Genomic DNA, 25,977 nt, shown 5'->3' with positions numbered 1-25,977 from the left:
CCCTTTTCACCCTACCTATGAATTTACCTTTCCGTCCGTCTGTTCATTTATTTGCGTGTCTATTCATTTACCTGTCAACTTACCTACCTATCTATTCAGGGCCTGTCTGGTTGCCTTCCTCTTTCTTCCGCCCAGTTGTGTGTTTGCCTCTCTTCTCATCGAATCATAATTTATTCATATTTTTGCTAGTTCAACCGTTTGATTATCTTCGTGTATTTATCCTTATCTCTTTACCTTCCTCTCTCTTTGTCCATTTATCAGCTAGTTTATCTGTATGTTGTTAGTTTCTTCGTGCGTGCTGTTGTTTATCTGCATATCTGTCTCCTAATTTGTGTCGCTTTTTTGTTTGTCTACGTGTGTGTTAGTGATGGTCCTCAGCAAGATGTTTTTCACTTTAATCTTTCCATCTTTCTTCCATATTTCCTTCCTTTCTTCATCCATCCTTGACTGGAAAACAAGCAGGTGAATAAAAAGAAGAATTTGAAAGAATGAAAGTGACGGAGGGAATGAGTATAAGAGGAACAGGGAAAGACTGAGAGAGTTAAGCATTTGAAAACGAATGAAGAGATGTACAGAATTTGAAAGAATGAAAATGACGGAGGGAATGAATCTAAGAGGAACAGGGAAAGACTGAGAGAGTTTGGAATTTGAAAACGAATGAAGAGATGTACAGAATTTGAAAGAATGAAAATGACGGAGGGAATGAATCTAAGAGAAACACGGAAAGACTGAGAGAGTTTGGAATTTGAACACGAATGAAGAGATGTACAGAATTTGAAAGAATGAAAATGACGGAAGGGTCGAATATAAAAGGAAAAGGGAAAAAATGAGAGAGCTTGGAAGAATGAAAACGAAGGAAAAGAAGAGATATTAAACTGAGGCGACAGGACGAGGTAGGTGGAAGCGAAGGGAGGAGGTGGAAGGGAGGGAAGAACAATGTCAATATCAGTGAAGAATACAATAGTAGTGGTGGTGGTGATGGTGGTGGTGGTGATTGTCTAAAGCGGTGCATGGAGGGAGGAGTGAAGGAGGGGATGGGAGAGGTAAGGGGGCGAAGCACTAATTAGGGAAGGAAGGAAGAAAGGAGAGAATAAGGAGTGAAGGTGAAGTATTAGGAGAAGGAAGGAAGGAAGAAGGAAGATAATATGGAGTGAAGGAGGGGATGGGAGAGGTAAGGAGGCGAAGCATTAGCAGAAGGGAGGAAGAAAGGAGAGAATAATTGGGGGAGAAGATAAATAGGGGTAAAGAAGGTGAGGAAGGGGGGAGATACACGCAGTTACAATATGATAACGGGGAGAGTAATAGAGTGGAGAAAGAGGGTCGGGAGTTTGTGAAGACGAGGGGAGTGAGAGGGAAGGCGGAGCAAGAACAGGAAGCGAAGGATAACATTTTCCTGTACTATATTTGCCTCAGTCGTCTATATATGTGTCTGTTTTTTTTGTCAGGTAACCTCTCTTTCGGCCACCTCTTTGGATTCTTTTCGTGAGCAGCGAGTAGCGGGCTTTTTTTTATTATTGTTTACTGTTTTTGTGCCCTTGAGCTGTCTCCTTTGTTGTAAAAAAAAAAAAAAAAACATACAAAATAACACAGTAACATAACGCACCAGACAGCATACATTAATGAACGCGTGACCTTCCTGGCAGCATCACGCACAGGTAAGGCATGACTCATAGCTCTCAGGTGCTCGCCTCCACATTAGAGAATGGCTTATTATATGGGCGTTGATTGCCACTTATCTTTATTGTGTTGATTCGCGCCTTTTATCTCTCTCTCTCTCTCTCTCTCTCTCTCTCTCTCTCTCTCTCTCTCTCTCTCTCTCGTGGACAAGGAATTGTAATCGATTTCAGTCTTACTTTGCTGATTTAAATTCATATTGCCAATTGCACTCCCTCCCTCGACCTAACATTTAGAGAGAGAGAGAGAGAGAGAGAGAGAGAGAGAGAGAGAGAGAGAGAGAGAGAGAAAGGGGGGTGCAGTGACTTCCTGGAAAGCCCGTTGTTGCAGTGAAATCTCAGCGTGGCGTACAACAGAATCACATGCTTGAGTGCACAGGCGCCGTGTATATATGAATCACTAATAAGATGAACGCGATACATAAATTTGCTATCATCCACAAAGTAAAGGAAAATCGATAACGAGCAACTCAAGGTCGTTCATAATGATATTGACTTCATTGTCCACGCCTGCGAGTGTTGGTAAATACGTTAAGCCAAGTTCGCTCTACCTTAATTTTTACCTATTTAACCGTACCTATTTACCTAAGGTCCATATTATTGAACATTTCGGCGCCCCTGCACACACATTTAAGAGTTATGGGCTTTTCCATTGGTAGTTTTATTTTTTACCCTGGTGGGAGTTTGACAAGGCTCATGTGCCATTAACTCGAAAAAAAACACTCATGAGAACGCATTTTGCCTCTCTTTTGGCCTTTAGAGATATTTGATGCAAGAGACCTATGTCAAACTCGTATGTTCCCCTATTGTATCATATTTTTTTTCTTCATCTCCTTGAAATTTGTATACTATAGCCCTAACACAAGATTTCATTTGGTAGGCCCAATACATTTCATTCGGCAGTTGTTTGGTTTGGGAATCTGAATTTTCTTACATATTATTAGATACATCTGTTAAATAAGTATGTTAGTTTCCCATAGATGATATTATAACCATCTATATGTCATGTCCCCCCCCCCCCCCCACACACACACACACACATACGGTATCTGTCCTCCGCTTACCCCTTTCAGTGTTGTAGAAGAAGGCAGAAACCATTAGATTTAATACATTTTACACTGGTTGGTGAGTCAGAAGAGAGAGAGAGAGAGAGAGAGAGAGAGAGAGAGAGAGAGAGAGAGAGACCGTCCTATCCATGTAAAACAAGGCGGGAGTCATCAGAAGAACAACGTAGACGGCGAGGGTGGGTAACCGGGCTATCATAAGTCTTTACTAGGGTATCCCGGTATACCGGAATACCGGTATTTTAGTTTCGGTATTACTGGTATCAGCAGCACTTCGGTATATCGGTAACGGTATTTTTATCACATTGGTATACCGTTATACCGGTATTTTTTTCGATATTTTTTTTTTGTACAGCACTGAATGCACCAACCCCATGAGTACAACATCTATTCAAATACTTAAATACAAAGGCACTGACTTGTGACTTCACGACTGGCTACTGGCCCTCGAAACGTGGGCCACGTAGTACTTCATATCCAGTCCCGCGCGCGCTTAATTTTGAAACTCCATCAGTGAACATGACCTGATTGACCCATTAATCTAAACATAATCATAGTCGAACCAACGAATGGCCAACTCACGAATAGTGGGGGAGGTGTGTTTAAGATTTGATTTTTTTATTATTATGTTAGAAATACTATTTATGCAAAGAATAATAAAAGTTAGAAGTCACCTAAAACTACCTTGTGCGATTGTAGTGTTACATATTGTACGAGAATAGACAAAGGAAAAATTTTCCATTTCAAAAGTAAATACCGTTACCGGTATTACCGGTATTTTCTAGGAAATACCGGTAGTACCGGTATCATGATTTATACCCGGAAGAGGCGTACCGGTATTATTTCAGAAAACTGGTATCGGCAATACCGGTATTTTTGTCGATACCGCACATCCCTAATTACAATCCGCCCTTCTACCCCAAAATTTTATTTATTTATTTATTTAGAACACTGATCAGAGCTCTAGATCACTGGCCCGAATCTGAATATGATCAAAACAAAGCGCGCGCGCGCACACACACACACACACACACCGCTCAGGTAGCTCAGTCGGTTAGAGAGCCGCGCTGCAAGGCTTCACGGCCAAACAGGCGGCGGTTCGAGCCCCGCTCAGGCCGGATTCTTTCCGTTGACTAGGAGTGGTTACTGTCCCCTCTTGAGCAAGGGGGATGGGGTGTGTGGTGTGAGGTCCTGGGAGTACCCAGAGATCGACGATAATGAGCACTTGTTCACGTCGGTGTGGCCTGTATATCTCCCACATTTCCATTGTGTAATACTTCTATTTTACATCTTTACTGCCTACAAAACCATTTATGCAACATCATCTTATTTTATTATATGCTCCTCACTCATTATGGATCAGGCAGATCGGATCACCCAGATCATGAGAATCCAGATCTCAGTGGTAAATAGAACACGGGTTCTCCAGCCAGATCAGTGATTTAAAACGGATCCTTGTAAATAGAAGGTCTTTAATACTAATTAAGGAAACATAATAAAAAGAATGTAAGAGCTGCAAGAGGCAAGAGACTCATTCACTATATACAGCCGGTCTGGTGGTCTTGGTATTATTGAACTAGATACTTTTGGCTATATTAATGCATTTCGGTGTGCTGCGTCAAAGGAAATATATGGGCATAAGGCTACATATAGAAAGAATAGAATGGACTTGGAGAGCACTATAACAGCAGATAAGTAAAAATCATGCTCTCCCTCTTCCTCTGTCTCCTTCCCCCTCCTTCTCTCTCTCCTTGCAAACTTAATGTTGGAGGGAGTATAGGGGAGGGTATAGGCTCTCTCTCCCTCTCCCTCTCTCTCCCTCCCTTTCCCTCTCTCTCTTATAACATCAGTGTGGAACTGGCCTAATAGCCAAAATGGCCAAAATAAATAGATAAATAAATAAATAAATAAAAGTGTGGAAGGGAGGGGAGACTACCTAGCTCTCCCTCCCTCTCCCCCTATCTATCTATCTCCCCCCCCCCCTCTCTCTCTCTCTCTCTCTCTCTCTCTCTCTCTCTCTCTCTGCAACTAGAGTCCCTTTATAGAGAACGGTGGCCAGGGATGGGAAGGGAAGGGAAGGGAGGGGAAGCGAAGGTAAGAGAAGGGGAAAGAAGGAATGGGTAGGGGAGGAGGAAAGAGGATATGGTCTCTATCAAGGGATTCTATCTGCAACATGTGTGGAAGCGGCGGGGGAGGCTCTACCTGGCTCTCCCTCCCTCTCCCTCTCTCCCTCGCTCTCCCTCCCTCCCTTCTCAGACCCTCCCTTCAGTGTTGGCTGCGGCGTGGCGGAGGGAGAACGTACAGTGCCCCGCGCCAGGAACACTCACCAAGCACCACCATGGGCCAACACGTGTCAAGGACGGACTTCGAGTGGACCTACACCGCCGAGCCCCACGCCTCCAGACGCAAGGAGATACTCAGTGAGGATAAACCTGCCCCCCAGCCTCCTCCCCGGCATTATATTCAGGGGTGTGATGATGGGAAGAGAGGGACGTGGGAAGGGTCACGTTGCCAGTTGCTCTCATTTCTCATTTCATTCCCAGACACTTGTGGATTCTGACACACACTCTTCCTGATAGCAAATACAATGTCAATGGATTCATGGTGACGTTCCCCTCTGCCTCTCTTAAGTTACGTCACCGCTGCATGAGATAGTGATGCGCCGGGGCCATCTGTTGCAAGCGGAAGATGAGATTTGTGATACTATTCAACTGTTTTCTAACGTTTTTATTCACCCCAGCTGGATTTCCTTATCGTCATGCACGGTTTGGGTGTTCCTCTTGGTCAGGGTGGGCCACGGAGACAGCCGGGCAGGGAGGTCATGGTTAGGAAATAAAGGTTACGTCATAGGCCACAGGGAGGGCGAGAGGGTGAGGATGTGTCAGAATCTTATAAAACGAGGCTTGACGGGACTCACACCCCACCCACTGTGTTTCTATATGGCTTCCTTGTGCAACTTTTTAATGTGGTTTGCCCTCGTCTAGCTAAACGCTGTCATTTGTATTTGCCAATGTTTAGTCACAAGTAAACGAGGGGTGTGGGTGTGAAAATGAATGCAATTGGTGTTCTGTATGTGTGGCTGGGACTTGTGTTTCTTGTGTTCTGTATGTAGCTGTGGTTGTAGACTGGTGCTCTGTATGTGGTTGTAGTTGTGGACTTGTGTTTCTTGTGTTATGTACTGTTGTGGTTGTAGACGTGGTTCCTGTGTTATATATGTGGTTTCTAGTGCTTCTTGTGTTCTGTATGTAGTTGTGGACTTGTGTTCTGTATGTGGCTAGGACTTGTGTTTCAATGCTCACACCATTGCTATATATCCAGGGGAAGGGTGAAGTTAGTCTGTAGGGGTGGCAATGTGTGAAGGACCAGTAGAAGTAAGGGTGAAGGACCAATAAAAGGAAGGGTAAAGGACCAATAGAAAAAAAGAGTGAAGTTAGTCTGAACGGGAGGAAACGTGTGAAGGAACAATAGAAGGGAAGCATGCTGCCGCCTTGCTCTCAGAGGCTTATCAAGGCCACCAGACTGCTAATGCTGTCCCTGAACTGTGACTGGTTTTGTCCCCATTCCTATGAGACTGTGCTAGTGAGCCTGGTTTATTCCTCCTTGAGCAGTAAAACAAATACTACCTGTAAACCACCATGCCTTGTTGTCATGCTTCACTAAGTAGCTGGAACATATTGATAATTGTTTGCATGACTAAAGGGAAAATAAGAAGGATTATCATCTGCCTTGAATCTAATGGGGAAGGTGCCATATGACCAGTGCAGTTGCGGCACCATGATTTTAGTCCAATCAGTCTAGATGAGATAAAGGAAAGATGCTGTGGTGTCTTTTTAGCTGGGGTGAGGATGCAGTTTTTTTTATCAAGTGTGGAGGTGAAAAATGCAGAAGCAGCACTGAGAATGGATCACCTCTCCTTAGGAATGGTAGCTGTCATCTTTCCTGTGGTTCCTTTTTATCTCACTTTATGTTATACAGGTGTTGATTGTCAAAGAAAGGCTGGAAAGTTGTCAGTATTACTTTTTTTAAGGGACTAATAATACTTTCCTAATAAAGTTAAAAAGTAAAAGGATTAAAATATTGTTATTACATTTTATGTGCTAAAGAAGTAGGTAGCCTCCTATTACCCGCCAGCTATCAATTTAAGCAAATACGGTATCCATATCTCGGCCAAATCTAGTATCGTACTCTGTCCTCATTCACGCAGTCTAATTTGTTGCCCTTATAATCAACATGGCAATGCTTCTCCAGTGAAATTGACATGTCTATAAGAATGAGGTGAATGTAACAGGATATGTGTTGTTACTCATTCATTAGCGCTATTTATATATTTTTTTTGGTCGGTGCCGGCAGGAATGGGCTTGATAACATGCATGAATAATGATAGAACCAAGGAAGGCTTGTGAGGGAGAGCCAGAAAGCAGCAGCTGTAGCAGTCATGTGCCTCTTTAACAAGTAGCTATATATAAGGTGAATATGGTGTCCCAGGGGAGTAACAAGTAGATGTATGAGTAATCAATAAAATAAAAGTCATTAAAATGAAAATGTTATTCACCACTAGTAATATTGCATCTCTTATCACTTCATCTTATCAGCCAGGAAAGTTTCTGCTAGACAAGGGTAATGCTAAAGCCTGGGATTAGATAAGATCTGATAACATCTGAAATTCCCCTAGAGGTGCTGGTGAGTTGTAGTGCTTAGTGATGTTATTTGAGCTTATATACAATTAGATAAATTATATAATATGAAAAGAGAATGAAAAATATGATGAGAAAGATTTGGGAGTGGTGATATGGAATGATTTTTCATTGGAGAAACATGTAAATGATACATTTGGAGACCTTTATATGTCATAAGCATATATGGTTAGCTTTTTACTCCCTGAATAAAGAATTCAGCATGTAGCCACTAAGAAGGTGCCAGAACTGAAAGACCAAACATATAGAGTAAGGCTCAAGGAAGTGCATCTTGAAGGAAGGAGAAATGAGACCTAATTATGATGTATGAACTGATGAATGACTTGAAATTACATCACTGAGTGCCAGGGATTGAACTTGGGCCTTCAGAAAAGTAGTTTGCTGCCCAGTTTTCTATCCTCAAGGCCCACTTTAATCCTTGGCACTTGGTGGTGTACACTTCAAGATTTTTAACCGAGTTAATGCAATTTTTCTAATGACGAATGACTAGGACGTAAACATGTTGATAAATATTGAAGAGGGAAGCTAGGGTAGGTATTTGAGGGGACACAAAGAAAAGCTTCAGAAGGGAAGATGAATGAACAATAAAAAAGTACAGGGGTCTTTATAGAAATATAGGTGCTTAGATGGACTGGAAAAATATGTGATAGCAGCTAGGTGTATATGTCAATTGAAGGAAAAATTGGATAATCCTCGATACAGACACAGAACCATATAATTGTATCTCAGACCAGCACACACCTCTGTAGTGCAGTGGTTAGTGTGACTAGTCTTGAATCCATGGGCCAGGGTTCAATTCCCAGCTTGGGCAGTCAGAATGTAGCTCTTCCAGCTGTTCATCCTCCCTTGTGCAAGTTGATAAAAGAGTACCTGGGGAAATTTGGGGAAGGTAGACTGGTAACCTGGATGTCACACTGGCTCTGTGTCTCAGGGTAATGGGTTCTTACCTACTACATGGTCAAGGGCCAATGCAACAGAGATTTTCACCTTGGCCACATTTATCTATAGCATGTCCCCAACTTTTCCTTTTACCTTTCCAGGCCTGGTGGTACTATACTACAACACCCACACACAAATGCAGACACACAAAACTTGGCTTAAAACACCATTTTACACCCGCAGAAAAACACCCAGAGATCAAAGAGCTCTTTGGTAATGATCCCAACTTGAAGTGGTGGGTGCTGGGCCTCGTGACCTTCCAAGTGTTGTCACTGTTTGTGGTGAAGGACCTGCCCTGGCTCTGGGTCTTCCTGCTTGCCTACTGCATTGGTGGCACCATCAACCACTCCCTCATGCTGGGTTAGTGTGTGTGAGAGAGAGAGAGAGAGAGAAGCTGCCTGGCAATCGACTAGTGAGAACTGACCTTGCTATATGTTAAGCTGGGAATTGCCTTGTTTGGCAACTGAGTGACTGAAATTATAGATTACTGTTTGGTTTGCCCCTACTTAACAAAAAATATGATTGCCATAATACTAGACTTTTGTTATATTTCTTGCAAACCAAAGCCTTGATAGTGAAAACCTGGTAGCTCCATAATCTCGCTGTGCGTTCATCAAGCTGATACAAAACTGAGTGAAGTCAGGTTTCCAGTGATACCTGGATCAAACTAATGCATTAGCTAAGCATGTGTGTCACTCATGTCAGCTTCCTTTTATTATATTTTTGCCAGAAACAAAGCTGATGCAGTTGAAACACATGCTTAGCTAATGGATTAGTATGAATGAAATATCCAAGGAAGCCTGATTTAAATGACCTTTGCATCAGCATGATGAAAATACATCAAGAAAATGGAGCTTCTAGGTCTTTTCATCTGTTGCATTGTTTAGCAAGGTATATAAGTAAGATTTTCTTCTATTGTATTCATAAGAACTTATTTTGATAACTTGAATAAACCTTGTGAGTTTAGCTTCACTGTGGCTCATCTTCCATTCTTTGTGGTGACAATTTCCTCTACACCCTTTCATCTTTTTTGCACTCTCCCTCCCTTACCTCTGGATTTACTTGACTTGCTCCTCACTTCATTTTCTTCCTTCACCTTTATTTTGGTTTCCTCTCCACTATCTATGGCTTTCCTTCTTTACCCTAGCTCAAACACTTCACACACACAATTTTCAATGAGCCAAATTGAATTTTTTATGATCACTAGCTACCTGTAAATGGCTCTTGAGCAGAGTTTAAGAGGTAATTCTCTTTTCTTAATATGTTAATTAAGTATAGTGCCTAGAAGTCAGGTTGCTGTGTCTGAATTGTCTCCATCCACAGCAATCCATGAGATCTCCCACAACCTTGCCTTTGGACACTCGCAGCCTCTGGCCAATCGTTTCCTCGGCATATTTGCAAACTTCCCCATAGCGCTGCCCTTCTCCGTGTCCTTCAAAGGGTACCACCTGGAGCACCACAAAGTGAGTAAAAATAGTGAAATTGCTTTTGCCGGAATACCGTCCATTCCTCTGTATTCCTGTTGGTGGCGTGGAGGTCTATGTTTACTCACTCTTTCAGGTTTTATTCCTTGGATCTTTGTGAAATTCCCACTCTGCAGCTTGATCTTGATGTCTAAGTAATGAATATTTTTTAGTAAGCTGAAACTAGACCCTAATCAGTTTTTTACTTTTAGTACAAAATATATTCAGCTTGTCTTTCCTTTTCAGTACCAAGGGGATGAGAAGTTGGACACAGACATTCCAACATCCCTGGAGGCAAGACTTTTTTGTACCACCTTTGGCAAGCTAATCTGGATGAGTTTGCAGCCGCTGTTTTATGCGCTGCGTCCCGTCATCACCTACCCAAAGACTCCCACACTTCTTGAGATCTTCAACACTGCCGTCCAGCTCTCCTTCAACTTTGCTGTCTATTATTTCTTTGGAGGTTTGTTGTGTGTGTTTTCCTTTCCTTTTTTTGCATATTTGGTTGTGTAGTATTTATTTTGTTTTATTTCATCCACTTGTGTGGATATGGGATTTTATTTTATTTAGTATTTTGTTTTTTAGGTAGTCATTCTAACCAAACTACTTGGGTAACAGACACAGTCATATACAAAAACTCCACCTGAATTGCTCCCTCCCCCCCCACCCAATGCCCTGTGTCCTTATATTGTGAAAAATATTGACTTGAAGTGTACCAGAACTCTACACTAATGGTGTTTACTGACTCTTCAGTGCCTTCTTTGTATTGTTCCTGAAGGAAAGAAGATAATCTAAGCTGTTGGTAGTGTTTTTTAATCATAGCTGGTGGAGGAGAAGGTGGAAGAAGTTTCAAGAATCTGTAATCTGCAGAAAACCAGATCCACACTATAAAAACTTGCATATACTAAGGACCACAAATAGTTCATTTCCATAGCTCAACTTAGTGTTACAGGGTATAGGTTTACTTTTGGCCGATATGAAATGGTAAACATACCTTAATGTTTTTTTTCTTTCTCCAGCCAAAGGTATCAGCTACCTGGCTGGAGGGTCGCTACTGGCCATGGGCATCCATCCTGTGGCTGGACACTTCATCTCTGAGCACTACATGTTCCACAAAGGTTTTGAGACGTACAGCTATTATGGTCCCCTTAACTACGTCACCTTCAATGTTGGCTACCACAACGAGCACCACGACTTCCCTTACGTTCCTGGGAGCAGACTGCCAAAGGTGAGGAGAGCTACTTTTTTTTATAATTAATTTCTTGTATTTATTTCTTGTGTGTTTTGGTGGGACTCAAACCTAGGTCCATGGGCTCACCACACCCGCACTCTGACCACTCGGCCACTGCCTCCCCAGTGAAAGATACACATTCCTTATTATTACTTTTCATATCAGCCACCAAGCAAATCTCAAGTTTAACAGGAAGTAGTGGGGCTTGATAAAAACCTCAATACACAAGAAATTTTTTTTTCAAGAAAAGGCTTGCCAAAATTGGATTACATCTTTTGTGGCCATGTCCCTTGTTTGTTATCAATATGGTCATTAACACTGAAATAGAGGTAGCTGCAGACTATAACTCCTACTGGTATAGTTTTCAGAACTCTACCCAACACTGTAATGGCCAGAGATATGAGTTAAAGACTCCCAAAGCCTTTGACCCTTTCCATCCATGACGCAGACGTCGGCGTCACAGTATGGAGAGGGTTAAGAGGAAATGGAAGAGGATTAATCCTCTTCTAAACCTCTCAATCCTCCTCTAAATTCCTCTTCCATTTCCTCTTAAGAGGTTTAAAAGAGGATTAAGAGGAAATGGAAGAGGATTAAGAGGTTTAGAAGAGGTCTAACCCTTTCCATACGGTGACGCCGACGTCGGCGTCACCGGAGTGAAGGGGTTAAGCTGAGGGGTACCCTTTGGCTTAACACACGTCCAGGGGGCCCGAATTTGAACTCCAGTTGAGGTGTAGGGAAAAATGTTTGTTCTCTATGATAAATAAACCCCTCATCATAGTGGTGGATAAGGAGTCACTTCTGTGTTGTGTATCTTCCCATGAATGAGCAGAAAATTTGATAACTTGTGTCTCTGAAGGGAGTCTCTGATCTTGCTACCATAGAAAATATGATGTTGAAAGGACTAGTGTGAGAAAACTCAAGCAAAGAAATATCTATCTAAATAAGAAAAGGGAAGCCATGTAATGACATGAGATGTGGATAAAAGATTAAAGGCTTTAAGCCACAGGGTACCCCTTGACTCTACATTCAAGGTCCAGATTTGATTCTAAGGGAGGGGGGGGTTAGTTGGGAAGATTTATTCTTCTGAGTAGATAATTTTCTCATGAGCTTCAAGAAATAATAATACACCCCCTTACAACATCAGGTCCATTTTTATATATGCCTTTTTGAGGCAGTGAAGCAGCGGTATATATGTTATACATAGTGTTTGATATGATGGCATGACATTTGGTCCAAGGCTGTACAGTACTTGCCAATAGAGCGAGAATCGTTCTAGGTCTGTTTGAACCTAGTGGCATTTAGCATTCTAACCCACCTTATTTTAACCTAAGTGAAACTCAGCTCATAGCCAGTTATTGGCCATCCTTCGTTCCTATGACTCACTGAACCCTCTTCACCCACGTGACAGGTTCGTGCGTTGGCACCCGAGTACTATGACGACTTGCCCCGCCACGAGTCCTGGGTCAAGGTCATTTATGACTTCATCACTGACCCTGCCATTGGCCCATATGCCAGGATCAAGAGGAAGCATGCAAAGCTGCTCAAAGAAGAGTAGTAAAGAAGAGCAGAAGCTTAGGTTTGTGGGTGGAGTCTGCCAATGAGATGTTATACTACATGGCAAATTTGATACATGGTTCACTGGTGCCTCATCATGGCTCAAGCCTTGTTGTTTTCCTTGTTTAGGCTCATCAGGTGTGGGTTCATGTTTTCTTGATCTTAAAAGGGATTGTGACAAACTAACTTATTCTTTGTGGGTTGAGGCCTAAGGTGTTCATCTGTTTCCCAGCCAGTGAAGTGATACACTGCTCAATGATGAAGCCATGTTAGGCTTGCCAGTACTTTCTGTGCAGAATGATGAGTGGTCAAGAGTAAGGGCTGTCATGAGCAGCAGGGCTGGACCAGTAGTCCTCCTCTCCCTTAGGGGAAGGGGGGCTATTCAAAAAGACCCTTAGACCCTCGATAGAAGGACCCAAAATGAATTTCAGAAACTGTATTCTTTTAATTAACAAAAAATCAAGGTAGACCTGGAAGACAACCTTAAAATACCCTTGATTTTGGAGGAGACCCCTCAAGGAGAAGGAATACAATAGAGAACAGCAAGCTTTTTTCTTTGCTGTCATAATAGGATTTGTAGCATTATTTTCAAACCCAATCACCTGTTAGTTAGTAATATTGTGATCACCAATTAAAGTCATACAAGTTAGGGAAGTTTATAGTACAGTACTCATTTCCAATGTGTGTTTGTCCAACAGGTCTCATATCTAGCGTGGCATTATTTCTACAAGTATTCTTGAAAACTCGCCACAGTCCACGGAAAAGGCCCATTCACAGACATTTACGTCAATTACCTATATTCAGTACCTGTCCCAGACTTTTATCACACTGCCCAGCATTTAATTACCACATTGAAGAGATTAAATAAAACAAGTTATTCGAAAACTTGCATTGTATATCAACAAAGAATGCGCCGTTGGCAGCAATCACGAAGGGCTTGCCATTTTCTTTTTCAATTTCAGGGTTTTGAACCCATAAATATATCATACTATGCAAATTATTTATTAATAAATGTTTCCTTCTTTAAAAATTAGATGATAATAATCAGATAATGCAACTTAGAACAAGAATATGAAGCTTAGTGAATTAGTAGACTCGTTGTGGAGGTGACATGAACATCACAGCCACCACAACACGCGAACACCTAGGGAGTGTTGCAGACGTGGACTTGGCTTGGCATATGTCCAGTACATCTGCATAACAACAACAGCCACAAGCAACCTTAACTGCCAGGGCTCTAGAGGATGTGGTCTCTTGGCCCAACCAGAACTGCCAGACTTAGGCAGACCCCAGATTTTTTTCCTGGATTATATATCAGTTCCTGGACTTGACCGGGCATGGGTTCGACAATTGCAGTATTTGGGAAATTGAAGGTCCAGTGTTTTTTCAGAAATTCTCTGACAAAATTAATTTTTCCTGTAGGTTAATTTGTTTGTCCAATGCTAATTTCAGCCATCGCAACGTGATCCCTGACCAAATTCCCACGCTGGACGCAAGGCCACTGTAGTTATGTTGTAAACAATTGCATTAATGGAATATAATTTTGGTACACCTCATACCATGCAGTTATGTTGCCTCATCTGAACTAGTTATTTAGGCATAATATTAGTTTCTTACATAGAGGGGAATATATACTTGATATATCAGCATGTCTAAATGAGACCTAGTGACCATAATGGTGGAACTCTGACAGTATTAACAAGATCAAGAACAAGCTGTTACCCTCATTGCATAGGACTTGGCACTTTGTTTTGGTTGTTTTGTGTCAGTCTACTTTTAGCCACTGCAAATGAGAAACATTCATCCACTCTCATTGTGAAGAGTAGGGGGAAGTATTCATTTATGACTTCCTGGCTTGCATCAGGAAAGTACATGTAATTGAATAATATCAGGTTGGCATGTCCAGATTTTTACATTCAGGAAAATACAAGATTTCCTGCAGGTATATTTTTATACACTGTAGTAATTCATTTTAAAAATATGTACTTTACTCTTGAGACTTTATAGTCTACTCAATTTAAACTTTAATTTGTATATGATTTCATAGTGTCAGGGTCGTTCCTTAATGAGCCAAAGTTGAATTTTTTGGTTGTCATTCATGTTTGTCTTTAGGTTAGGTGTAGATGTGATGAAGGGTGGGACTCCACTTGTTGCATTTCTCTTTAAGCTTAACCCTTTCAATACGTGATGTAGACGTTGGCGTCACAGTATGGAAAGGGTTAAGAGGAAATGGAAGAGAATTAATCCTCTTCTAAACCTCTTAATTCTCTTCCATTTCCTCTTAATCCTCTTCTAAACCTCTTAAGAGGAAATGGAAGAGGTTTAGAAGAAGATTAATCCTCTTCCATTTCCTCTTAACCCTTTCCATGCTGTGACGCCGACGTCTGTGTCACCGTATTGAAAGGGTTAATTTAAATCTTGACTGTGCTTGTGTCATAAGGATGTTGATCAGGGAGGTGATACTAGTTGGTTGATTATCTTTGGAATTTACTTGCATAATTGTTAATGGGAAAAGCTTGTTAGTTTTTGGTTGTTGATGATGAATTGCATCATTACCCGTGCGTAATCTCGTATTTACAATTGTTGTGGATACAGGCTTAATTGAACGCATTTGTTTTCTGTCACAGACAGTCACTGTCATTACATCTGAGAGATGGTTGTCTTCTAAAAGTTTTCAAGGATAATTAGTGTTAAATGGGACAAGTGTGCAAGGCATTCATGTGGATACTTCCTTGAGCCTTGGTAGCATGCAGGAGAGTGAAGAATGGAGTCTACAACCCAGTTGATGTTTTTTCTATTATTGTAGTTGAAACACCTGCTGTGATAGTTGCAATGTTGACTTAGGTTTTAAGCCTCCCATAATCTCATAACAATGCTTCCAGATCCAAGTCAAATACTCAACATTTATGGTGCACTTGTAAAACTTGGTATGTCATGTCAATTAAGGTGTGCTTGTGCATTTGTATAGTTGCATTTGGAAGCTGAAACATTTCCTGTAATCAGCTTTTCTGCAAGTTTACTGATTGAAAGGATTTGGGAATAGTTCTGCAGAAATTTGGTAGTTGTGTATATACTGGGAGCCCTGAGGCTGTTTTAATTTTAGTATTGTAGTGCGATGGCGCAACAGTAAAGTGGTGCTCAGGTGACCTAGAAAGGTCAGTTTCTCACAATCTGTGGAAGAGTAATATGGATTTTGAAAATGACCCACCCATTTGAATCTCACCATTTTTATCTTATTTTTATAATTGAAAGTGGATAATTGCCATTATGGTAACATCACTTGTTTACTAAGTTCAACTAGTTAAATAAACAAATAATTTGATATTCTGTAATCTCCAATAGAATTTCATTACATAAAAAAAGCTGATATCTTGTTGAAGCAGATTTAATTGCTTGTTTCAAGTCGTACATATTTGTTCCTGCTTCAAATATCAGTTTTCATTGACTACTTTAAGAAATCGAGTATGAAATAATTTTTAAAGTTTTGTGTTGACAGTGCAGTGCTGTTCTCTCCTACTTCTTTCTGACTCCTGCCCTTGTGTGTTCCCCAAATGGTTTATGAGTTGTCCTTCCCTCATTGTCTTCATTTATCGCTGTATAACTTTGTTCTTTTGGTCTGGCAGTGCCACAAAATCTACTGCTTTGAATTATCCCACTTTTCCTTAATAGCTAAGGCAAATTTCAGGCATGTGCACATATTTGTTCATCTGCTCAAGTAAAATACCTTGAGGAATGATTTTTCTGTGATCTCAGTTTACTTCTATTTCATTGTCAGTATTGAAGTAATATCTTGATCTAATGTTGGTGCTAAGTTCTTCGTGTTTAATTCTGCAAATATTTCTTGAACCTTTCCAATAGCAATAAAATATTAGGCCATATGTTACTTTCCATAATTATAACACCAGGTAGTACCATATGGACATTCAGCACCATTGGTAGCACAAAATGTCTATTCTATGTATTTTGGTCAGTTTTTATCTGCTTTAAGGCCCAATTCACACTACAACAGCACGTTTACGGGGTGTGACCGTACCTGAACAGGACCGTAACGGACCAGCAACAGCATGTGTATTCACACTACACCACGTAAACGGCCTGGACCTGCACGGGACCGTCATGGGCCGGCAACAGCGTGCTCACACCGTTTTGTAGCAGTACAATCCTGTCCTTCAGCCCGGACGCATATCAGCTGTGCTAACCATGTTCTTCCATTTGTTGCTATAATCTGTATGGGACATGTATGTCAAATAGGCAGACATGTTTTTCCACCAGTGAAATTAATTTCTCTCCATCCATCACTGAGTTCACACTGCACCGTACGAGAGCTAGATGTCAACTGTACATGGCTTGGAAAATGTAGGTGTAGTCAGAGGAATTCTTGTGGTGGGAGCCAGATCAGGTCACAGGTCGGGTATACAAGTCAGGTCACACGTCAAGTGCAAGTACCACTACTTTGGGCCTTGACCACACCTCACCTCTGTTTATCCTCAGTAGCACACATCTGAATAGCTACACATTCTAAATGAATGCATGAATATTAATTACAAGCGAAGTTGGATATATTGACAAAATAAATTTTCATGAATAGGGAATCCTTGATTTGCATGATAGATGCGTTCCAGAAGGGACCGTGCAAAGTAAATTTCATGCAATGTAAGGATGATCACCCCCAGTACTGGAGTAAACTGTACATACGCTATGTTAAAGGATGGGAGTTGTTGGAAATAAAACAAACTGTCACGAATCTTGCTTGCATTCTTCCTTATGGTCCTGATCGTGGCTTCGTTTAAGTTCATAGCGGCCACAATCGCAGAAGTTTTCTGCCCTTTGTCAATTCTGTCAAGCACTGATAGTTTCTGGTCTAATGTTAATGACTTCCTCGATCTTTTTGGAGTACTACCACATGCTGGAGAATCCGATGGGCGCTTGGGAGCCATGGTTAATTGGTGGTAAGTTAGTAACACACTGAACGAACGGGGAGAGAGACGCTACCACAGCCGTGCGTGGGTAAAGAATGAGCTTTGCCCGCGGCACGGCCTGGGTGGCGTTAAACACAGCGGGTGGCGGGAAACACCTAGTGACGCCTGGTGGCTGCATTACTGAACTAAATCAGCCACGCGAAACTTGATTTTCTTGAAATCATGTTATTTTAAGGAATCTGTAATATGAGGAAAAACCCTATATTTTGACATCGTGCTATTTTGAATTCGTACAATCTAAAGTTGTGCAAATCAAGGACTCCCTATTATACGATATTTTAATATTGTCATTCAATGTTTTACTTTTTAAGTCTTGGTTACCTTTTGCTTAACCTGGTAGCAGCAACGGGCCAAATTTGTGGCTTCACCGTGTAGCAGCGACGGGCCGAATTTGTGCCATGATATAAACCCCCCAAAATAGATGATACATAATCTGATCACAAATGCTTGGATATATATTATGAAATGGTTTGTGTGAGGGGTGATTTTTTCTCATTTTTCTCGCTTGGGGGGACCATTAAGAAACATGATCCCCGCTGCTACTGGGTTAAGAGAGAGAGAGAGAGAGAGAGTGAATGAATAAATGAATGAATGCAGTGCTACGCTCCCTGACACACCAGCACAGCAGACAGGCTGTGCTGGTGCCGGTTGGTGACGGAAATGTGTTCACACTATCCAACACTGACAGGCTCCGGACCGGGCTGTACTGACGCGGACCTGCAAAATATACTTGCCAACAATCCCGACTGGGAACTTCTGGTGAAGGTCTGCGCCGGAGACATGCAGGTCTGTAGCAGTGTGAACACAACAATGTGTTTCCCATTGAAGAATATTTCATCAGTCCGGAACGGTACATTCTGTGCCGGTCACTTTTCGTATAGTGTGAATCAGCCTTTATAAGTACAGAAATCAGTGTCAGTTGCTGTTCCCTAATTATAGATACAGGTCTCCCTCTGCTTCTGATGTACTGATTTACGGTATTTCATGTATACAGTCGACTTATATTACTACCCATTTTTCTATTTACGATTGCTATGTCTCGTGTATATGATCGCACCGCAAGTCTACAGGCATTTGTTCCATCATCCAAATGATTGTAGTGCTCCTCACCACAGTGGCATTGCCATTCAACCTGTACTGTGAGTGTATTGTCCTGTGATGTATTTTACCACTCAAAAATTACATATGTGGTCATTGTGTATTGTTAGTGATGGCTTCTAAGTGTCCCATGTGTGTATATCCAACAGTGGTAATTATAGGATGGGAAGAGTTCTCCACTGCTGTCATTTTTTGGTAAGAGGTACGAGTAGGCACCAGTACCAATATATACCTTACTAGCGGTACCTGCTGAATGGTACTGGTATCACCATCAAATGTCTCGGTAACAATGCTGAAGGTATACCTGCTTAATGGTACTGGCACCGCCACCAAAACCTCTCTATACTGGTACCATAAAGTGCTTGAGAGAGGTTAACAAAACCAAGACCAGGGTATGTGTAAAGAAACATTTTGTCATTGTGTCAGTCATTATGACATTTTCAATTATTTAGTCATTGTAAGTCATTGTAAAGCATTCTATTTCATGAGTTAAGGTAGACCCATTACATATAGGACTCAATTTACAATATTTCCATATGCAATCAGATCTTCAGGAACATAACCTGATTGTAAATCAAGGGAGACCTGTAACACTTTTCAGCTCAGACTATTTTTGGGGTTGTATTATGGCCAGTGACTCATTCACCAACTTGTACCATCACCAGGGATAAGGAGCATATATGTGATACAGATACAAGTAGGGCTTGCTATACAAGTGATAACTGGCATTGAATTCTAAGAATCTTCCCGAGCTTGGCAGCTAAGACCATGTTGCTGTATTTGGATTACAGGAGAGCACTACCTCTCACTAAGATGCTGCTCTGAGCTGGGATTGCACTCACAACCTCTTGGTCATGAGCAGGTCACCATACTCACTATGCCATCTGGTCCCCTTGGCTGGTATGAGCTGAGCTCACTTGTGTTAAGTTGTAGGGATAGATCTATTTAGGGAGATGGAGATTGAATAAAATGTCCCCTGCTATTGTGGGCCAGAATGTGGCAGGCTAAGGTTTGAGGCAAAACTTTGTAAGGTAAGGATTAAGGGATCTGTACTTGTAGCACAGTTACTCCCTCTAACCATCCATAAGTTACTTATCCCAAATGAACACCACGGAGTGCCAGAAATCAAACCCGGGCCTTCTGACTAAAAGTCAGGGCAGCATTTTTCACTGTGTTAATACAGTTTCTCTAAAGTTACTTATGTTTGCTGCACAACTTGGGCATATACACCATTAAGTCTGCTGATCCCCATCTTTTCCTTTCTATTTTTCACACACCAGTGGTCTGCTGCTGCCGAGGGGGTCCTTGTCACAGTTACCCTGCTTAACAGGAAGTTGGTTTTATTAAAACTTTAAAGAAAAATAATGTATAATTTTTTAAAAACTAAAATAACATTGGATTTGAAATAAAATATATTGTTAAATGAAGGATTGGGCATTTTATTCAGTATTAATTTTATCTGCTTAAAGAACATCAATATTATCTTGCATTGCCATGACTAGCTAGTGCAGATCCATCATGCTGGGTAAGCTGAAGCAATGCTCATCAGAAACAGAGTTATTTCAAATCAAGTTCCTACCAAGAAGTTCCTTGACAGTTCTGAGGCAGTTCCTCCTAGTGATGAACATGAAGCATTGTTTTTGTTAACAAGATGCATGAACAGGAAGGTTGGCAACACTAGAAGATTTAACAAAACTTGAATGACTTCATATAAGGCATTAAGTTTATATTCTTGTCATAATCACTGTAATTATGATCATTAAGCAAAAGCAATGAAGAGAATAATCTTACATATATATGAATATAATGAAAGTACAATATAGGAGAAAATAATTACCAAGTGAATTGGGTTATACTACATATTCACTCATTCTCTTGTCTTGACCCTAACACTGACTGGGTCCACTACACAGTCACCAATGCTGAATAATTCCCCACAATCTATCATAGGTCTGAGATTAATGGCCTTTATTTGAAGATATCCCTGATTTATTATTTAGATCATCAAAGTTCCTCCTCTCCAGCCAAAGCTGAATCAAGTATACATGAAAAAAAAAAACTAACAATTTATTTGAGGGGAAAAAAAGGATAAACTGAACACACAAAATCCTTGTAAATTTAATAGCCGCTGTAAGGTCTTAAACCTCTTGACAGGGTATGGAACCCTTTTGGGTTGCCAGTGATGGTGTAGCAGACACAGCCAAAGCAAGGCTCTTGGGCAACAGTGGATTATATGATGGAGTCCACTCCCCTGATCAACAGCACTTTCTTGTTTCTTGGGGCTTGGCTCTCAAGGCTGCTTATATGAGACATGATATCCTGTGTTCTTTAGCTACTACCACTGCTGCAGTCACTCTCTTCATCTTGTGTGCTGAAGAGCTTCTGTTTGTACCAGTTGGGTAGGATGTCTTCCAGGTTGGGATCGCGGTAGTGGTGGATCGCCATAGCAGACTTCTCAAAGTGATGAACCACGTCAGGTTCTGCAACCACCCTTCTTTTGACAAAATTGAGGAACTTGTCCAAAACATTGATGCATACGGATGGTTCCCACTTCCCCTGGGGAGGGACAAAGAGTCAGTATCCTACTGAGGATTTTTCAGGAATGTAAATATTTGAAGTTATCCAAGTTTTTTACCAGTTTTTACAAATGACAAACTCAGGCAGTCCCTCATGTGAAATGCCAATCCTGGATCACATAGGCACTTCACTACTAACATATAGATATCCTTAATACGTACATAAATATCCTGAGTCAGCTGCTCTGGTCTGGTCCTACTCATCTTAAAAAAATATAAAAAAATAAACAATGTTGTTGACAATACAGGAAAACATTGTATCCTCACCTCAGCCAAAGCAGGCATGTCGTCTGTTTGTAGCATCTGCAGTGTATGCACCACTCCATCACGGTTCCTTTTGCCTACCAGAAGCCTTGGGACACCTGTTAACTTGTTTTCAATCCACCAATTGTTCAGGGTATACCTGCAGCAAAAGAATGCAATAACTAACTGGCATGGCATATATATTTTTCTTTCATAATCACACTTGTTCAGTGAACCAAATTTCTCAGCTTTTACGATATTATTTGTGGTTTCAGAATTCATGTGCACTGCTGCTAGTCTCCATGCTACATACATCTTTTAGTGCAGTGTTGTCCAAACTTTTTCAGCAATTGTACCCTTTATTACCTTCCCTAACTGTTTTGTACCCCCATGGCTGATTAAACTCAACTATATTATATTATATATTATATTTAGGTACACGTTCATTACGCGTCCTTCATATAGGTACCTGTCCCTCCCTCTCTCTTTTCCTTCATAGAATATGGGAAGTTTCTACTGTGTGTGTGTGTGTGTGTGTGTGTGTGTGTGTGTGTGTGTGTGTTCATCGTCTTTTCATGTACCCCTTTGATCAATGCTGCGTACCCCCAGGGGTACGTAGACCCCAGTTTGGACAATACTTTTAGCGTATAAGGATCGCGATTGCTTTTCAGTGCATGAGTAGGCATACCAATAATCCCTTATGCATGACACTAAATGAAAAAAAATAGCCCAGGTTTGAGATGGGAGCATGGAGGGAGAGGCCAGTGAAGGGTTTATCATCATGATCATGAGAGGTTATGTAAAATTGAGGTAAAGAAGATTTTAAGGAATAGTATAGTTCTACCAACCTTATCCTATTACTCTGAAACATAGATATGGAATATTCTCAATTGGCAAGGAAATATATAGCATAAATAAGTTACTTCAGGAGAGCATTTGGCTGAAGAAGATGGGATGATGAAGAGTATATAAGGGGTGTAAATCAGATTTGGTGTGAATGTCAGAGCAAGAGGTGTAGAATGTGTTGTAAAGTGGGTTAGGCAAAAGTACTGAGGAGGGCTGAGCATGTCTTGAGCATGCAGAATTCTGTTTATGTGAAGACGATTTGAGTCAAATATAAAGGCCAAGGGATGACAGAGTCCACCTATATGGTGGACTGAGGAAAAGATGGAGGCAGGAATGAAGGAGTGGATGTTACAAATAGGGAGCAAATATGCACTGAGAACCAGAGATTTCTGTTTTGGTCAGCCCTGCAAGAGGAATTTCCAGACAGAAAAGGGTTTATAGCTAGATTGAGAGAAGCTTTATTTTGAGCTGTTACTCTCCTTAGTGTGGAAGACAGTTATGATGTAGCGAGGTATATCATGATGAATGTTACAGCACAAGCAATGAATGTTTACTTCCTGTAGTTATAATCTGTAAATGATGTGGTTGATTCCAGCTTTGCTTTCAGTCTCAGAAAACTGTTCAGGTCCTTAAAGTCTTCCTTGTGGCGTGTTGGGTCCACTGCATCTATGTCTGGGGCAAAGAGCAGCGACATCTCGTTCAAGTGCAGCTGCAGCACACACCGGAACTGACAGTCAGTTTCCATGACATCATCAGGATCCCCTAAGGAGTTATGAAGTAAGTAAGTTTGGATGACAGAGGCCATTTAATTATATCTTTGTTATACTTGACTGCATTTTACGAATCTACCACAACAGTGGAATCTTAAACTTTAATTCAGCTTTTTTGTGTGTAAAACTTATTTCAACTTTATTTTTGTACTTTAATAATTTCAAATGCCTTCAGTCCAATCTTATTGCTAGGTATTTTTATTTTTTATTTTAAATGCTTTTGAATTCCTTCACCCAACTCATTATGACAAGTACATATTTGTAAGTTCTTTGAGTATGACCTCAGATGCCATGAAGTATATCACCATCCTGTGCTACAGCTGTCCATACCTCCTGTCATGTACTGCTCAAACTTGTGGCCATAAATCTCCATGAGGCTGCTGGCTCCCTGCTTCTCCTTGTGTTTCTCCTCCTTTGGAACCAGACTTGTCAAGTATATTGTTCCTTTGAATCTGGCAGAGGGAATAACAAAAGGCATCAGAGTAATGGACAACTACAAACCTAAAGTTCTATAAATTTCTTGAGTTGCACAAAAGGGAACTTATACATAGGAAAGCTGTTTACAGTGAAAGTCCAATAATATAATCCAAATAGCAATAGACCAGAGGGCATTTGGATTATTGAATTGTTCAGATTTTTGGAGGGTATTTCTGAAAATGTAAAATGTTACCGTTACCTTTAAATAATCCTCGATGCACTTATTCTCAACATCATTGTGAATGAGTGAGTCTTGATTGCTTTCATGAATAGCCTACAGATGTCCTTTTAATATACTTGGCATCATCATAGTAACTTGGCCACGTTTAGGTTTGTACTACTATCAATCTTTCCATTTTAAAGTAGTCATACCTTGGTTTACGAGTTTAATTCGTTCTGGAATTTTGCTCGCAAACCAAGACTTGTAAACCAAATCGAATTTCCCCATTTAAATTAATGTGAATCCCATTAATGCATCCCATATCCCAAAATCTATTAACAAAAATCATTTTACATGTTATTTTATACAGAATAAAAGTAATTTTACTATGCAATGATAAATAATATAAATAATTTTGTATAATAATATAAATATAAATACTATAAATAATATAGTATAATATATAAATAATAAAGTAATACAGTAATATAGTTGGGGGGCTCCCGTGGTCCCGTGGTAGAGTCTCTGACTTGCGCTTCGGCGGGGTGCTAAGGCATGGGTTCGAGACCTATCAGTTACCATGGGGGTGGAAAGGTGGGCTTTTTCCGACACCCTCAGCCCCGTTGTTGGGCCTCCTCCTTGAAAAAGAATTGAGTATCTCTCTACCAGCCGTCTGGGGGGTTGCGCGGCATGCACCGCCTTCCTCCATTGGGGTATATCCCCCCCCCCCCAAAAAAAAAAAGTAATATAGTTCTGAAAACACAAAGATAGCACACTAGAGCACAAGCATAAGCAGACACGAACGCACAGGTGCTACCTCTGGGAGTGTACAATGCAAACTGAAGGCAGTGTCACATTGGGCATTTTCCTCCAACCGTTGGAGCTAGGAGCAACCGTGGTTGCCCATACACCTAACCGGAAGTGAGTTTTTGGTGTGGGTAAACAAAACACTCCTGTCCTCGCTTCTTTGAAGTCATTATTGTACCCACAACTGCTTTTTCCTTCCATTTAACTACAGCAACAAGTTGATAATTTGAGTAACAGCAACATAAGCCACAACAGCACTTACTTTTGCAAACGGCACCTTGTGGAAACAGGGTGACTGGCTTGTTTACGTTGTGGATATGGGCAACTGACCTTGGTCATATGTGACACACACCCAGAAAAGTTGGGGTTCCAGATGTGCCTACCACCAATGCAGTTGGGGGAAAAAGGCCCAGTGTGACACCAACTTGAGACCCCATTCCAAATTTTTCTGCTTTGAGCACTCTCGTCTTGCCCCAAACAAGGGGAATCCATGCTCACGTCTTCGACTTGTACGAACAGGATGCTCGTACACCAAGTCACCGCTCGTAAACCAAGGCATTTTTATTTAATCTCTTTTGCTTGTGAATCAAAAGACTCATAAACTAAGGCACTCGTAAACCGAGGTATTACTGCGTGTATGTATATATAAATATATATATATATATATATATATATATATATATATATATATATATATATATATATATATATATATATATATATATATATATATATATATATATATATTTGGTCCAATTATAATATTGTATAATATTGACAGAAATCCTTACCATGCTCAAGTGAACCATATCTACTCACTCTTTGGCTAATATATTCCACGCAGCATTCTGGTGCTTTGCATGTGTATACGGGGCCTGCATAATTTGTTTCAGCATTCTCCTTGAACACACAAAATCAGCCGCCAGTCTGTAGACACATCACGAGTTCCATGCGGATGACACAAAATTACACATTGAACTATCACAATTTTTTTTTAATTTACTAATTTCATGCAGATATACAGGATATATGTGACCACTTATATTCCTAAACACATTTTTCCAGTTGAAGTTTACAGTAAAATCAAGCATACTGTAGCCCATTGCTGGGTAGGGTGACCACCACTAACCTGTCTGATGAGTCTTTGGCTCTAACATTTTCCTGATTTTTAAGAATCCACTGAAGGAGATGTCTGAAGCCATCAGCTGACGTTCCTGTGAAGCTATTGACTTTATGCCATCCCCGATTGAGGTCCATATCCACCTGTAAAAGTGGAAGCCATATGGCACTGGTGCTTGTTTTACTAACATGAATGTGTGGAATGATGAGTCTTCGAAAAAACTTTTTACATACTAATGAGTTTAATGGTAAATAATGAATGCTTTAGCTGTAATGCAGTTTAT

At 40.8% G+C, this 25,977-nt stretch overlaps 2 protein-coding genes across 6 annotated transcripts in view; one reads left to right on the top strand and one right to left on the bottom strand.

Annotated features, from left to right (window-relative positions):
* Nucleotides 1-4,989: 4,989 nt before the first annotated feature.
* LOC126995944 (sphingolipid delta(4)-desaturase DES1-like) overlaps nucleotides 4,990-25,977 on the top strand; it is a 31,265-nt gene continuing 10,277 nt past the window's right edge. The window contains exons 1-6 of one of the 3 annotated variants that reach the window (XR_007750842.1): nucleotides 4,990-5,157; nucleotides 8,554-8,730; nucleotides 9,694-9,833; nucleotides 10,080-10,296; nucleotides 10,853-11,061; nucleotides 12,473-14,735. Coding sequence is in view for 2 of the 3 variants with exons in the window: in XM_050855861.1 (XP_050711818.1) it covers nucleotides 5,076-5,157; nucleotides 8,554-8,730; nucleotides 9,694-9,833; nucleotides 10,080-10,296; nucleotides 10,853-11,061; nucleotides 12,473-12,619 (972 nt within the window). In the remaining variant the exon portion in view is untranslated. Of the gene's footprint in view, nucleotides 5,158-8,553; nucleotides 8,731-9,693; nucleotides 9,834-10,079; nucleotides 10,297-10,852; nucleotides 11,062-12,472; nucleotides 17,363-25,977 lie in introns of those variants that run through there. The other 2 variants (XM_050855862.1, XM_050855861.1) reach the window with 2 other exon arrangements.
* The window catches only part of LOC126995942 (decapping and exoribonuclease protein-like), a 32,710-nt gene continuing 26,851 nt past the window's right edge, over nucleotides 20,119-25,977 (bottom strand). For 2 of the 3 annotated variants that reach the window (XM_050855859.1, XM_050855860.1), the window contains 6 exons: nucleotides 25,704-25,837; nucleotides 25,394-25,501; nucleotides 23,461-23,582; nucleotides 22,915-23,122; nucleotides 21,539-21,674; nucleotides 20,119-21,251 (listed from right to left, as the gene is read on the bottom strand). In XM_050855859.1, the coding sequence (XP_050711816.1) occupies nucleotides 21,024-21,251; nucleotides 21,539-21,674; nucleotides 22,915-23,122; nucleotides 23,461-23,582; nucleotides 25,394-25,501; nucleotides 25,704-25,837 (936 nt within the window). In that variant the 3' untranslated portion in view covers nucleotides 20,119-21,023. The remainder of the gene's footprint in view (nucleotides 21,252-21,538; nucleotides 21,675-22,914; nucleotides 23,123-23,460; nucleotides 23,583-25,393; nucleotides 25,502-25,703; nucleotides 25,838-25,977) is intronic. The other variant, XM_050855858.1, reaches the window with a different exon arrangement.

This window comes from Eriocheir sinensis, chromosome 9 (genome assembly GCF_024679095.1).
Source record: "Eriocheir sinensis breed Jianghai 21 chromosome 9, ASM2467909v1, whole genome shotgun sequence".
Taxonomy (NCBI): Eukaryota; Metazoa; Arthropoda; class Malacostraca; order Decapoda; family Varunidae; genus Eriocheir; species Eriocheir sinensis.
This window is presented reverse-complemented; position numbering and strand designations above follow the sequence as displayed.